At 45.2% G+C, this 14200-nt stretch overlaps 1 protein-coding gene across 2 annotated transcripts in view; it reads right to left on the bottom strand.

The window, feature by feature from the left end:
- The window catches only part of FCHO2 (FCH and mu domain containing endocytic adaptor 2), a 103165-nt gene that overhangs the window by 70716 nt on the left and 18249 nt on the right, over nucleotides 1-14200 (bottom strand). For both annotated transcript variants that reach the window (XM_060201034.1, XM_060201033.1), the window contains exons 2-4: nucleotides 9736-9827; nucleotides 2208-2282; nucleotides 962-1103 (exon numbers count right to left, since the gene is read on the bottom strand). In XM_060201034.1, the coding sequence (XP_060057017.1) occupies nucleotides 962-1103; nucleotides 2208-2282; nucleotides 9736-9827 (309 nt within the window). The remainder of the gene's footprint in view (nucleotides 1-961; nucleotides 1104-2207; nucleotides 2283-9735; nucleotides 9828-14200) is intronic.

The following is a 14200-nucleotide window of genomic DNA, read 5'->3' as shown; positions in this document are numbered from 1 at the left end:
GACAGACAGCCCCACCATGTGTCCTGGAGCCTCCCCTCCCCAGAGCCCTGCCCCACTAGGGAAAGAGAGAGACAGGCTGGGGGTGTGGACTCACCTGCCAACACCCATGTCCAGGGGAGAAGCAATGACAGCAGCCAGACCTCCCACCTTCTGCTCCCCATAATGACCCTGGGTCCATGTCTCAGAGTAGGGAAGCTATCAGAGGAGGGGATGGGATACGGAGTTCTAATGGTGGGAACTGCACTCCTCTTATCCTATGGTCTTGTCAGTGTTTCCATTTATAAAAAAAAAAAAAAAAAAAAACTTTTTAGTGGTCTGGGAGGGGGCGCAGTGGTAAAGCTTTGGACTCTCAAGCATGAGGTCCCGAGTGCGATCCCCAGCAGCACAAGTGCCAGAGTGATGTCTGGTTCTTTCTCTCTCCTCCTGTCTTTCTCATGAATAAATAAAATCTTTAAAAAAAAAAAAAATCACTGAACACGTGGTCCAGGAGATGGCACAGTGGGTAAAGCGCTGGACTCTTGAGCATGAGGTCCCGAGTTCAATCCCTGGCGCACATGTACCAGAGTGATGTCTGGCTCTTTCTCTTCCTATCTTTCTCATTAATAAAATCTTTAAAAAAAAATATCACGGAACTGTAAAAACTCAATACTGACACCTGGGTTGGGAGACAGCATAATGGTTCTGCACACAGACTCTCCTGCCTGAGGCTCTAAGGCCCAGGTTCAATCCACAGCACCACCATCAACCAGAGCTGAGCAGGGCGCTGGTCTCTGTGTCATTCTCTCTTTCCTTAAAATAATAAAATATTATTATTAATAATAATAAAGAACCTATGGGGCTGAGGAAACAGCATAATGGGAGCAACTTTCATCCTAAGGCTCAGAGGTCCCGGGTTCAGTCCCCAGAACCACCATTAGCCAGAGCTGAGCAGTGCTCTGGGGGAAGAAAAAAAAAAAAGTACCTTTTTGTGTGATTTTACTTGTTCTTCTCCATATTTCTGAACTTCCTTTATTAATTCTTGTAATTTTCTAACAAGATCCAAGTGACAATTTGCTAACTTCTCTGTAGATGTTTTGAATACATCCCACACTGGTGCAAATGTTCTAATGGAAAAAAAAAAAAAAAAATCAAACAATTATAAAGTACTTAAGGAAAAATTTGCTACAAAAAAAAATTAACTTTCCAGAATAGAATCAATGAAAACAATAATGGATTCAACACTGAGCATGTTTCAAAATTCAGCAATTCTAATTAAAGATGAGAATAAATCATAAATCAAACAACTGACAGGCTGACCTTGAATTTCCTATCCTAACTAGTCAAAGTATATTTGCACATCAGGCAAATAAAAATAGATAAATTACTCATCACAGTCTGGTCATGGTCCTCTCTTAAATCATACTATTTTCTAAGCTGGTTTGGTTATTTGAAGTAGTATCAGAAGTCTAACATTGTCTAATGTTTAAAAATAGCCACTCCAACTCCAATTTTACACTATTTTGCTTGATCAAAAACGAAGTTCCTGACCAAGGCATCAAAGCCACTCTGTTGAATGCCCTGCAGCACCAAAGGCCAGAGCGGCCGACAACTGAAACTCTTATGAAGGAATACGCCTTTGTCATGACTCACATGCAGACAGTTCAGTGATAGTCTATAGAGCTGCTGTGGCATCTTTACCGTGTCTGAAGCATTCTAATGATGTCTATTTTAAGTGAAGTCTTCAGAGAGCACTAGTCAACCGAATTTAAAAGACAGGGGGCTGGGGAGATGGTGTAATGGTTCTGCAAAAAACCTCCCATGCCTGAGGCACCAAAGGTCCCATGTTCAACCCCTAGCACCACCACAAGCCAGAGCTGAACAGTACTCTGGTAAAATAAATAAGCAGAAATTAGAACAGTGCACATAGTACATAAAGTTCAACACCTAAAAATTATAAATAACTACATAGTTTAATAAAAGGGGAAAAATAAATTTCAATTACTTATGTCAACTAATTTAGGAAATTCAAATGTTTATAAACATTTTATGTATATTCATATACATATAAAATGAATTATGTATATATTCATAAACAGATGCATTTTAAATAAGTATATTATATACCATTACAGTACTTATAAGCAATTACATCCTCAGTGGGGATCTAGTAATCACAAAAACTGTGCCTAAGTCAACACAGAAAGAGTTCTTCAAAGAAATTCACTCACCCAAGTTGTGAATAATTGCTTGCAGATTTTGCTAATTTTGTCATTGATCTAGAATACGCCTCTTCTATTGTAGCTCTGCAAATCAAATTCCCAAGTTACTGTATCTCTTGAATAATAACCAAACACACAGAAAAGTGATCAAGAAACTTAGTACTTAGTAGTTACATTACTCTTCAACAATGTGACTTCATTACTGTATGTGTTTGATAGAACAAAAAGTTAGTGACAGTAACTCCTACTATCTAAATAGGAATTATTAGCAAGTGAGTGATCCACAACCTTAGGGCTTGAATTTATTTTGTGACTAGATGTAAAATAATAACAAACTGCTATTTCACACCAGAATACTGTTTTATATAGCTACTACTTACCGTGCAGTTTTAGCTTTTGAAAAATCAGTCACTCAATATGAAAAATAATTTTCCCGCAGATGCATAATCTATAAATACTAAACATGAGACTACACTACAGCCCACAGACATAATACACATACATAAAACCTAGCTCTGCAGCCACAAGGCCACCTGCAGACTACCAACAGAAACCATACTAACTGGGAGCAGAGGCACAGTATTTCCACACAAGCTGCAGATACAGCTGCATCTAAAAAAAGAAAGGACACAGAATTCCCGGTCTATAAAGAACTTAGAAAGCTCATTATGAGGGCAATTCAAACATCTAAACTTGACAGGCAGATACATATTTAAGGACTGAAGGATTATTTCTCTAATTAGTTAGAAAACACGAAAGACGGGGTAAGCGCACGTGGCGCAAGATGCAAGGACCAAGGACCGGCGTCAGGATCCCGGTTCGAGCCCCCCGGCTCCCCACCTGCAGGGGAGTCGCTTCCCAGGCGGTGCAGCAGGTCTGCAGGTGTCTGTCTTTCTGTCCCCCTCTCTGTCTCCCCCTCCTCTCTCCGTGTCTCTCTGTCCTGTCCCACAACGACGACAGCAGCCACAATAATAACCGCAATATAGAAAACAACAAGGGCAACAAAAGGGAAAAATAAACATAAGTAAATATGTTTTTTAATTTTTTTAAAAAGAAAACATGGGGAGTTGGGCGGTAGCACGGCGGGTTAGGCGCACGTGACCACGTAAAAAAGAAAACGCGGAGGAACTCCAAAGAGAATTTGCTAAAACTTATAAAGCGTGAAAGAAAACCCCCAAGCAGAGTTACACTGAGGAGTGGGGGCACTTGAAAGGCAGGCCAGGTACAGGCAGCAGGCCTAGGAAGCAGACCCAGTCGGGCAGAACCGCGACTCTGAGGGCCCGAAAATACAGCAGGCCAACGCAGAGGAGAGGCTGCCAGGGCCAGACAACCATCAAATGCATCGTGCACTCAAAGACGGTGGAGAAGAGATGTTTAGGGGAGAGTGAAGCCGTCTCCGTGAAGCAGCAGACTATCAGAGAGGAATGTGAGAGCTCTTGAAGTTTCTGAGGAAGGAGAGAGAGAAGAAAGCAGATACTATGTTGAAAGAAATGGCAGCAGAGGCTATGCTGGCCCTCCTGACACCAAAACTCAGAAACTCTCTCTCCCGCAGCTCACTCCGCCCCTTTCAGCGGCTACTCATCAGAGTCTGTGACTGCCGGCGCCCCTGCATCTACCTCCATAGGCCCAAGCAGTGTCTGTTGTCTGGCCGTCATTTACTGGCTGACACCTTCATCATTTCAGGCCCACAATAGTCTTCCAAGTTTAGCACCAAGTTCTCCACCAAAAATCAACTTGCTCTCAGTGAGGAGCTACTAACACTGTCCCGTTCCTTTCACCTTTCCTTCTTTTTACAAGGATTGTAGTGCGAAAAACACAGAAAGCTAAAGTGCAAAGGAATATTAAGATTTCAGAAGGTGAACAAGGAAAACAAACGTGGGCCACATTTCCAGTAACACTAAGCCGACGACGCGAGACCCGCCAGTGAGGACAGTCAGACAAGCACGGGAGAAGGGGCGGCCACTGCAAGGCATCACAGAACCCAAGAACCTGTTAAGAATCAGAAGACGGGCCTCCTGCTCCTGGTCTCTCAGCAGCCTTCTGGCTGTCGTCTGTGTGCAGACCAGCCGCGTGTGGACACTGGGCACAATGAGGTGTGACCCACCACAGCCCGGAGGGGTGAGGGCTAGCTTCAACCTGCCCTGCTCAGACAGGAGCTGACGTGCCGCACCTCCGAGGCAGACCGGGAAGCCTGCCACCCTGCCCAGCAGTCCAGCCGGCCACATCCCTGAGGCAGAAAAGCCTGACCTTGGCTGTGCCCACTCATGTGGGCAACAGCAATCTGCAGAGACCAGTGGATGCTTCCAGAGCTCTGAGAAGTTCCATGAGAAAGCGCTCTGCCCACTTGGTCCGTCAGAGTCTGCCTGTTACTCCACATGCCAGTCCCGACCTCCTGCTTCTACAGGGCAAATCCGCGTGGCTCTTCCTGGCTCTGCGGCAGCCTGCCTCAGTCTGCTATCTCGGCCCTGGAGGATTTCCCAGGTTTTGGTGTGTGTCTGTTTTGAAGATTCCCTCTACTGGAATCTGTGGAACTTCCTCTGCAGCTCCAGTTTCCTCTTCCCTACTGATTAGCACCAGACTAAGTGGAAAGTGCACTGAAGTCCCTCTCCTACAGCCTGGCAACCGTCCCCTAGAGCATACTGCTTCTGCTGAGGGCTTTTTACGCGCCTTTCTCTCCACTCCAATACAGGACATTATGACACAAAAGGTTCACCTGTGTGGGCACCTGCAGAGGTGAAGCTTCGCTTGTACTAGAGCAATGCCACTGGGACTCACCTCCTTTCTGTCTCTCTTTCCCTGTCTGTCCCTGTGTCTGAAAAAACCAAACAACAGATAAAGGCCATTGAGAGCGATGGAGTCATGAAGGCACTGAGTCTCAGCAATGACCCTGGTGGCAAGAATTAAGTAGCCCAATGTGATTACAAATCGAGAAGCTTCTACAGAGACAAAGGCACCAACAACAAAACAAAGCAGCTCTCTATTAAATGAGAAAAGGTTTCAACATGCCGCATGTCAAATAGAGATCTAATAACCAAACAGAAGTTTCTGTGCTATGGTATCTCTCTGTCTCCCTATCTCTCTCTTTTTTAAATTGTTCAAATTTATTTATTCATTCCCTTTTTGTTGTCCTTGTTTTATTGTTGTAGTTATTACTGTTGTCGTCACTGTTGGATAGGACAGAGAGAAATGGAGAGAGGAGGGGAAGACAGAGAGGGGGAGAGAAAGACAGACACCTGCAGACCTGCTTCACCGCCTGTGAAGCGACTCCCCTGCAGGTGGGGAGCCGGGGGCTCAAACCAGGATTCTTATGCAGGTCCTTGCGCTTTGTGCCACATGTGCTTAACCTGCTGCACTGCCGCCCGACTCCCTTTTTTTTTTTTAATGAAAACTAAAAAAAAAACAACCTTGGACTGGAGCAGTAAAATGTCCAATAGGAACAAACAGTAAGTAAATAAAAAGTTTCAATACAGAAAGAGTCCAGGAGGTGGCCACGCAGTGGACAAAGCACCGGACCCTCAAGCACCTGAGTCTGATCCCCAGCCCTACACGTGCCGGTGACGCTCCGATTCTTCCTCCTCCCTCACTCAGCCGACAAGGCACCGGACCCTCAAGCACCTGAGTCTGATCCCCAGCCCTACGCGTGGCGGTGACGCTCCGATTCTTCCTCCTCCCTCTCAGTGGACAAGGCACCGGACCCTCAAGCACCTGAGTCTGATCCCCAGCCCTACACGTGCCGGTGACGCTCCGATTCTTCCTCCTCCCTCTCAGTGGACAAGGCACCGGACCCTCAAGCACCCGAGTCTGATCCCCAGCCCTACACGTGCCGGTGACGCTCCGATTCTTCCTCCTCCCTCACTCAGCCGACAAGGCACCGGACCCTCAAGCACCCGAGTCTGATCCCCAGCCCTACACGTGCCGGTGACGCTCCGATTCTTCCTCCTCCCTCACTCAGCCGACAAGGCACCGGACCCTCAAGCACCCGAGTCTGATCCCCAGCCCTACACGTGCCGGTGACGCTCCGATTCTTCCTCCTCCCTCACTCAGTGGACAAGGCACCGGACCCTCAAGCACCTGAGTCTGATCCCCAGCCCTACACGTGCCGGTGACGCTCCGATTCTTCCTCCTCCCTCACTCAGCCGACAAGGCACCGGACCCTCAAGCACCTGAGTCTGATCCCCAGCCCTACACGTGCCGGTGACGCTCCGATTCTTCCTCCTCCCTCTCAGTGGACAAGGCACCGGACCCTCAAGCACCTGAGTCTGATCCCCAGCCCTACGCGTGCCGGTGACGCTCCGATTCTTCCTCCTCCCTCACTCAGTGGACAAGGCACCGGACCCTCAAGCACCTGAGTCTGATCCCCAGCCCTACGCGTGCCGGTGACGCTCCGATTCTTCCTCCTCCCTCACTCAGGCGACAAGGCACCGGACCCTCAAGCACCTGAGTCTGATCCCCAGCCCTACGCGTGCCGGTGACGCTCCGATTCTTCCTCCTCCCTCACTCAGCCGACAAGGCACCGGACCCTCAAGCACCTGAGTCTGATCCCCAGCCCTACACGTGCCGGTGACGCTCCGATTCTTCCTCCTCCCTCACTCAGTGGACAAGGCACCGGACCCTCAAGCACCTGAGTCTGATCCCCAGCCCTACACGTGCCGGTGACGCTCCGATTCTTCCTCCTCCCTCACTCAGCCGACAAAGCACCGGACCCTCAAGCACCTGAGTCTGATCCCCAGCCCTACATGTGCCGGTGACGCCCCGATTCTTCCTCCTCCCTCTCTCAGTGGTAGACAATAACTAAAAACAAAAGTGCAGAAATGATCTAAACAAGCTTTTCACCAAAGAAGAGAGTCAGAGAGCCAAGAAATAGGAGAAAATGCTCCAACTCACTGATTATTAGAGAAGTGTCAAGCAAGACAATGAGAGACCACTGGCAAAGTACTGGCAAAGACTCAGGGAGAAAAGGAGCTGTAAACTGGTCCGGCCCTTGTGGAAAGCAGTCAAGAAATTCCTCAAAATGTTAAAAATGCAAAGGAAGAGAGAGAGGGAGGCAGCAGGCAGGGAGAAAACGGTTCTCCTTGGCCTCTCCCCAGATAACACAAAGCGCCTTCCAAACGTTGTATGCACATCCGTTCAGGGCCGCGCTACAGCTAACAGCCCAAAGTCGGAGACGACCCCAATGCCCGGCAGCAGCTGGGTGGCTAAGGAAGCTGTGGCGTGTGTGCAATGGTGCTGCTTGGCTGTGAGAGAAGATGAAGTACTCTCCTTCGCTACAACGCGGATGCAACTTGAAGGAGTCTGTTAAACACAATAAGCCAGAAAGAAGAGGACAAAGACCGATGACACAGAGGAAGGGAGGACACAGGGTAAAACGCAAACAGACGTGGATGGTGGCAGGAGACCAAAGGACTCTAAAGGAAGGAGGTGGGAGGGAGGGACAGAGGGTGGGGCTGGACAGACGGCTGCAAGGGCCGGTGTGGAAAGACAGGGATCAGACATCTGTGCCAACAGCCTGCCACATCAGCACGTCCTCAACAAAATCAACGTAAATACGCAGGCATTGTTGTAGAGTAAGAAGACTGTCCAGACGGCCTGGACACTCTGAAAGAAACACCATGAAGAAAGACCAGCAGAAGAGAAGAGAGCCGGTGGGGCGCCAGGTTTAGCGCACGTTACCGTGTTTCATAAATCGCTGTCCACAAGTCTCAAAGCACGTGAATCGTGGAGTATGTCCACTAGCCACCAAATGCACAGTGAGTAAGCTTGAAATCAATAGCAAAAAATATTCCTTCTGGGGCCAGGCAGTGGCACACCAGGTTAAGTGGACACAGCATGAAGCACAAGGACCCGCTCAAGAATCCCGGTTCAAGCCCCCAGCTCTGCATCTGCATGGGGTGGAGGGGGCACTTCACAAGTGGTGGAGCAGGGCTGCGGGTATCTCTCGGTCTCTCTTCCTCTCTATCTCTCCCTTCCCTCTCAATTTCTCTCTGTCCTATTCAATAAAAGATTTAAAAAGAAGAAGAAAAAAAATGGCCCCCGTGAGCAGTGGGCTGGTAGTGCAGGCACCAAACCCCAGCAATAAGCCTGGAGGGAAAAAAAAAAAGATATATAGATAGATAGATAGATAGATATCTGTCCAGGAGACAGCTCGCAGCAAACAGGTGCCTACCACTCAGAGGCTGGGCTGAGCCTGACAGCAGGTGGGAGGGAGCAGCCTGGTGGCACCTGAGAAGGGACATGAACAGGGTGCTGCTAAGGCCTCTCTCCTCTGTCTGTCTCTCCTTCCCTCCCCTCCCTGGGTAATAACAGACAAGAATGAAAAAAGACCACCGTCCCAGAAAATAAAAGAAGTTTAAAAATTAAACAATGAACACCTGTATGGGGCCAGAAGGTGGCGCACCCTACAGAGCGCACTTCCAGCTCCCTTCATGAGGTCTGGGCACCTGCGGGAAGGCGGAGGAAGCCTTCCCAGGTGCTGGAGTGATGCTCTGCTGTCTCTCCTCTCCCTTTCTCACTGTCTCTCACCAGCAGCCACCAGGAGCAGTGCAGTCAGTCATTCAGACACTGGGTACCAACCTCAACACCAGCAGCTCACAGGTAAATCAAACGAAAAGCCACAAGAACACACATACAGAAAAGAATCTTTTCAAAGTATTTTGGTATGTTTAATAGCATATTTAAAGAAATGATATTTCATCCTAAAAAGTACCTCAATTTTCCTGTTTTAGCAACTTGTTAGCACATTTAATAAAAAATAACAAATATTTTCAAGCAGTGAAATGTAAATCAGAAATTTAACAGTGCCACTTGGAGACACTAGTAAGCAGTGTATAAACAACAACAAACAAAAACAATGACTACCTTACAGTATAGTTGTATTATATTTATAAAAGTGTAATTTCCAAATTTAATTAAAATATTCTCACTTGGATACATTTAATAATAATTTTTTTTCCCTCCAGGGTTATTGCTGGGCTCGGTGCCTGCACCATGAATCCACTGCTCCTGGAGGCCATTTTTCCCCCTTTTTGTTGCCCTTGTTTGTTGTAGCCTTGTTGTGGTTATTATTGTTATTGTTGATGTCGTCCATTGTTGGATAGGACAGAGAGAAATGGAGAGAGGAGGGGAAGACAGAGAGGGGGAGAGAAAGACAGACACCTGCAGACCTGCTTCACCGCCTGTGAAGCGACTCCCCTGCAGGTGGGGAGCCGGGGGCTCGAACTGGGATCCATACGCCAGTCCTTGAGCTTTGCACCACAAGTGTTTAACCTGCTGTGCTACGGCCTGACCCCCAATATTTTTAATTTTTTATTATATTTACTTATTGGACAGAGACAGCCAGAAATGGAGAGGAAAAAGGGAGACAGAAAGGAAGAGACACCTGCAGGCCTGCTTCACCACTTGTGAAGCTTTCCCCCAGAGGTGGGAACTAGGAGCTCGAACCGGGTCCTTGTGCATTGTAACGTGTGCACTCAAGCAGGTGCACCCCCACCCGGCCGCCTCTGCAATATGAAATTCCAAACAAATCATAAAGAATACATACCTCTCTCGTACAAAATCTGCTAGATCCTTTGTCGATATCTGTCCGTGTTTCATGTTATGGTAAAGAACATCAAAGCCACTATTTTTTTCACCCTGAAATTTTAAAAGATTTTTATTTTAATAAAAAGAGAGAGACCAAAATAACTTAAGGAAAGTCTGACATTAGCAGGTAGTTCTAATGTTCAGGTGAGCTGCTCTCCTTAACTTAATGATAACTATTCATTCTACGATTCTAAACTTCTCAAAGGAACAAATAGTTTGACAAAGTATAATGTAATGTGTGCAGATGCATCTTTCCCACGTCCCCTAATTGCTCGTGGATAAATTAATGAAACCTAACTCTGAAATTTTAAAGAATACCATGCAGCATAAATTCAAAAAACAACAACTTTTTTAAATGCCAGGAGCAGTGCTAGAGACAGCACAATGGTCAAGCAAAGACTGGTGCCAGAGGCCCTGTGGGTGTCAGTTCACTGCCCAGCACTACTGCGAGGCAGAGCTGAGCAGAGGCCCTGAGGGTGTCAGTTCACTGCCCAGCACCACTGCGAGGCAGAGCTGAGCAGAGGCCCTGAGGGTCTCAGTTCACTCCCCAGCACTTCTGCGAGGCAGAGCTGAGCAGTGGCCCGGGTGTGTGTGTCACTGTGTACCCTTCTTCAGTGTTACTCTTTCACTAAAAATAAATAATAAAGTTAATCATCTTGTTTTAAAAAACCATCTCCACATTCTCATTTTAAAATTAAAATAGGACCCAATGAGAAGCCATCTAAATACATCAAACATCTACTGAAAGAGCTACAGGAATATATTAACAGCAACAAAGTCATAGCAGGGGACTTCAACACCCCACTCTCTCAACTTGACAGATCATCCAGGCAGAAAATCAATAAAGACATAAGGGAGCTAAATGAAGAGAGAGATAAACTAGAACTATTGGACATTTTCAGAGTCATTCATCCCAAGAAACTGGAATACACATTTTACTCAAATCCACATGGGTCATTCTCGAGGATAGACCATATGTTAGGCCACAAGACAGCATCAGCCAATTCAAGAACACTGAAATCATCCCAAGCATCTTCTCAGACCACAGTGGAATTAAACTAACACTTAACAATCAACAAAAGATTAGTAACAGTGCCAAAATGTGGAAGCTCAACAGTACACTTCTTAACAACCTCTGGGTCAAAGAGGAAAACAAGTAAGAAATCAAAACGTTTCGAGAGTTCAATGAAAATGAAGACACAAGCTATCAAAATATTTGGGACACAGCTAAAGCAGTCCTAAGAGGGAAGTTCATAGCTATGCAAGCACACATTGGGAAACAAGAAAAAGCACAAATAAACAACCTGATTGCACATCTTAAAGACCTAGAAGAAGAACAACAAAGGAATCCTAAAGCAACCAGAAGGACAGAAATCACTAAAGTTAGGGCAGAAATAAATAACATTGAGAATAGGAAAACCATACAAAAGATCAACAAAAGTAAATGTTGGTTCTTCAAAAGAGTGAACAAAATCGACAAACCTTTAGCCAGACTCACAAAACAAAAAAGGGAGAAGACCCAAATAAATCAGATACTAAATGAAAGAGGAGATATCACAACAGACACCACAGAAATTCAACATATCATGCAAGGCTTCTATGAACAACTATATGCCACCAAGCTAGAGAACCTGGAAGAAATGGATGATTTCCTAGATACCTACCAACTTCCAAAACTAAGTAAAGAGGAAGTGGATAACATGAGCAGGCCCATCACAGCTAATGAAATTAAAACAGTTATCAAAAATCTCCCCAAAAATAAAAGTCCTGGACCAGATGGTTTTACAAATGAATTCTACAAAACCTTCAAAGAAGAACCAATACCTCTATTTTTAAAAGTCTTCCAGAAGATTGAAGACACTGGAATACTCCCTGCCAGCTTCTATGAAGCCAACATCACCCTGATACCAAAAGCAGACAGGGACACAACCAAAAAAGAAAACTACAGACCAATATCTCTGATGAACATAGATGCGAAAATATTGAACAAAATTCTAGCCAACCGGATACAGCAGTATATCAAAAAGATTGTTCATCATGACCAAGTGGGGTTTATCCCAGGCATGCAAGGTTGGTTTAATATACATAAATCAATCAATGTGATCCACCACATCAACAAAAGCAAGACCAAAAACCACATGGTCATATCAATAGATGCAGAGAAAGCCTCTGACAAAATACAACATCCCTTTATGATCAAAACACTACAAAAAATGGGAATAGATGGAAAATTCCTCAAGATAGTGGAGTCTATATATAGCAAACCTACAGCCAACATCACACTCAATGGTGAAAAACTGGAAGCATTTCCCCTCAGATCAGGTACTAGACATGGCTGCCCACTATCACCATTACTATTCAACATAGTGTTGTGTCGGACTAGCTTCGCGAGTAGACAGATGACCCGGGACTCATGGTTGAGCTGTACGCAGTATCTCTTTATTCATGCAGGACATGCAGGACATGCAGGACGCAGCACAATCTACACCAAGCTGAGCTAAACTAAAAACTAATTAAAACGAACAATCCTGTCCATATATATACTTTCCAAGTAGGGTGTGAACAGGATGTGACGTAAAGAGGGTGGAGAGAAAAGTGACTGGTGAAAATCAGGGTGTGACAAGGAGAGGGGGTGGAGCAGGCGAGAATTCTACCACTGAACCACCAATGCCCTGGAGGGAGGGTGGTGCATAGTTAGTGATTTATGTAAATAGACCGCAGCTTTGAGTGGGATCAAACCAATCCTGTACAGGCATACTGGTGCTTAGTTATGTAAATAGAATAGTGTTAAACGGGGGATTAAACCAAATGAAACAGAAGGGGTTTTTAGAAGCAGAATTAGAAGCTTACCAACAGTGTTGGAAGTTCTTGCCATAGCAATCAGGCAGGACCAAGGAATTAAAGGGATACAGATTGGAAGAGAAGAAGTCAAACTCTCCCTATTTGCAGATGACATGATAGTATACACAGAAAAACCTAAGGAATCCAGCAAGAAGCTTTTGGAAATCATCAGGCAATACAGTAAGGTGTCAGGCTACAAAATTAACATTCAAAAGTCAGTGGCATTCCTAAGTGTTATGCAAACACTAAGTTATAAGAAATTGAAATCCAGAAATCAATTCCTTTTACGATAGCAACAAAACCAATAAAATATCTAGGAGTAAACCTAACCAAAGAGGTGAAAGACTTGTATACTGAAAATTATGAGTCACTACTCAAAGAAACTGAAAAAGACACAAAGAAGTGGAAAGACATTCCATGTTCATGGGTGGGTAGAATTAACATCATCAAAATGAATATACTACCCAGAGCCATCTACCAATTTAATGCTATCCCCATCAAAGTCCCAAGCACATTTTTTAGGAGAATAGAAAAAAATGCTACAAATGTTTATCTGGAACCAGAAAAGACCTAGAATTGCAAAAACAATCTTGAGAAAAAAGAACAGAACCGGAGGCATCACACTCCCAGATCTCAAATTGCAATATAGGGCCATTGTCATCAAAACTGCTTGGTACTGGAACATGAACAGACACACTGACCAGTGGAATAGAACTGAGAGCCCAGAAGTGAGCCCCCACACCTATGGACATCTAATCTTTGACAAAGGGGCTCTTTAAATGGGGAGTATTAAATGGGGAAAGCAGAGTCTCTTCAACAAATGGTGTTGGAAACAATGGGTTGAAACATGCAGAAGAATGAAACTGAACCACTATATTTCACCAAATACAAAAGTAAATTCCATGTGGATCAAGGACTTGGATGTTAGACCACAAACTATCAAATACTTAGAGGAAAATATTGGCAGAACTCTTTTCCGCATAAATTTTAAAGACATCTTCAATGAAACAAATCCAATTACAAAGAAGACTAAGGCAAGTATAAACCTATGGGACTACATCAAATTAAAAAGCTTTGCACAGCAAAAGAAACCACTACCCAAACCAAGAGACCCCTCACAGAATGGGAGAAGATCTTTACATGTCATACATCAGACAAGAGTTTAATAACCAACATATATAAAGAGCTTGCCAAACTCAACAACAAAACAACCCCATCCAAACATGGGGGGAGGACATGGACAGAATATTCACCACAGAAGAGATCCAAAAGGCTGAGAAACACATGAAAAAATGCTCCAAGTTTCTGATTCTCAGAGAAATGCAAATAAAGACAACCACGAGATACCACTTCACTCCTGTGAGAATGTCACACATCAGAAAAGGTAACAGCAGCAAATGCTGGAGAGGGTGTGGGGTCAAAGGAACCCTCCTGCACTGCTGGTGGGAATGTCAATTGGTCCAACCTCTGTGGAGACCAGTCTGGGGAACTCTCAGAAGGCTAGAAATGGACCTGCCCTGTGACCCTGCAATTCCTCCCCTGGGGATATATCCTAAGGAACCCAACACACCCATCCAAAAAGA

This window comes from Erinaceus europaeus, chromosome 11, assembly GCF_950295315.1.
Source record: "Erinaceus europaeus chromosome 11, mEriEur2.1, whole genome shotgun sequence".
Classification (NCBI taxonomy): Eukaryota; Metazoa; Chordata; class Mammalia; order Eulipotyphla; family Erinaceidae; genus Erinaceus; species Erinaceus europaeus.
This window is presented reverse-complemented; position numbering and strand designations above follow the sequence as displayed.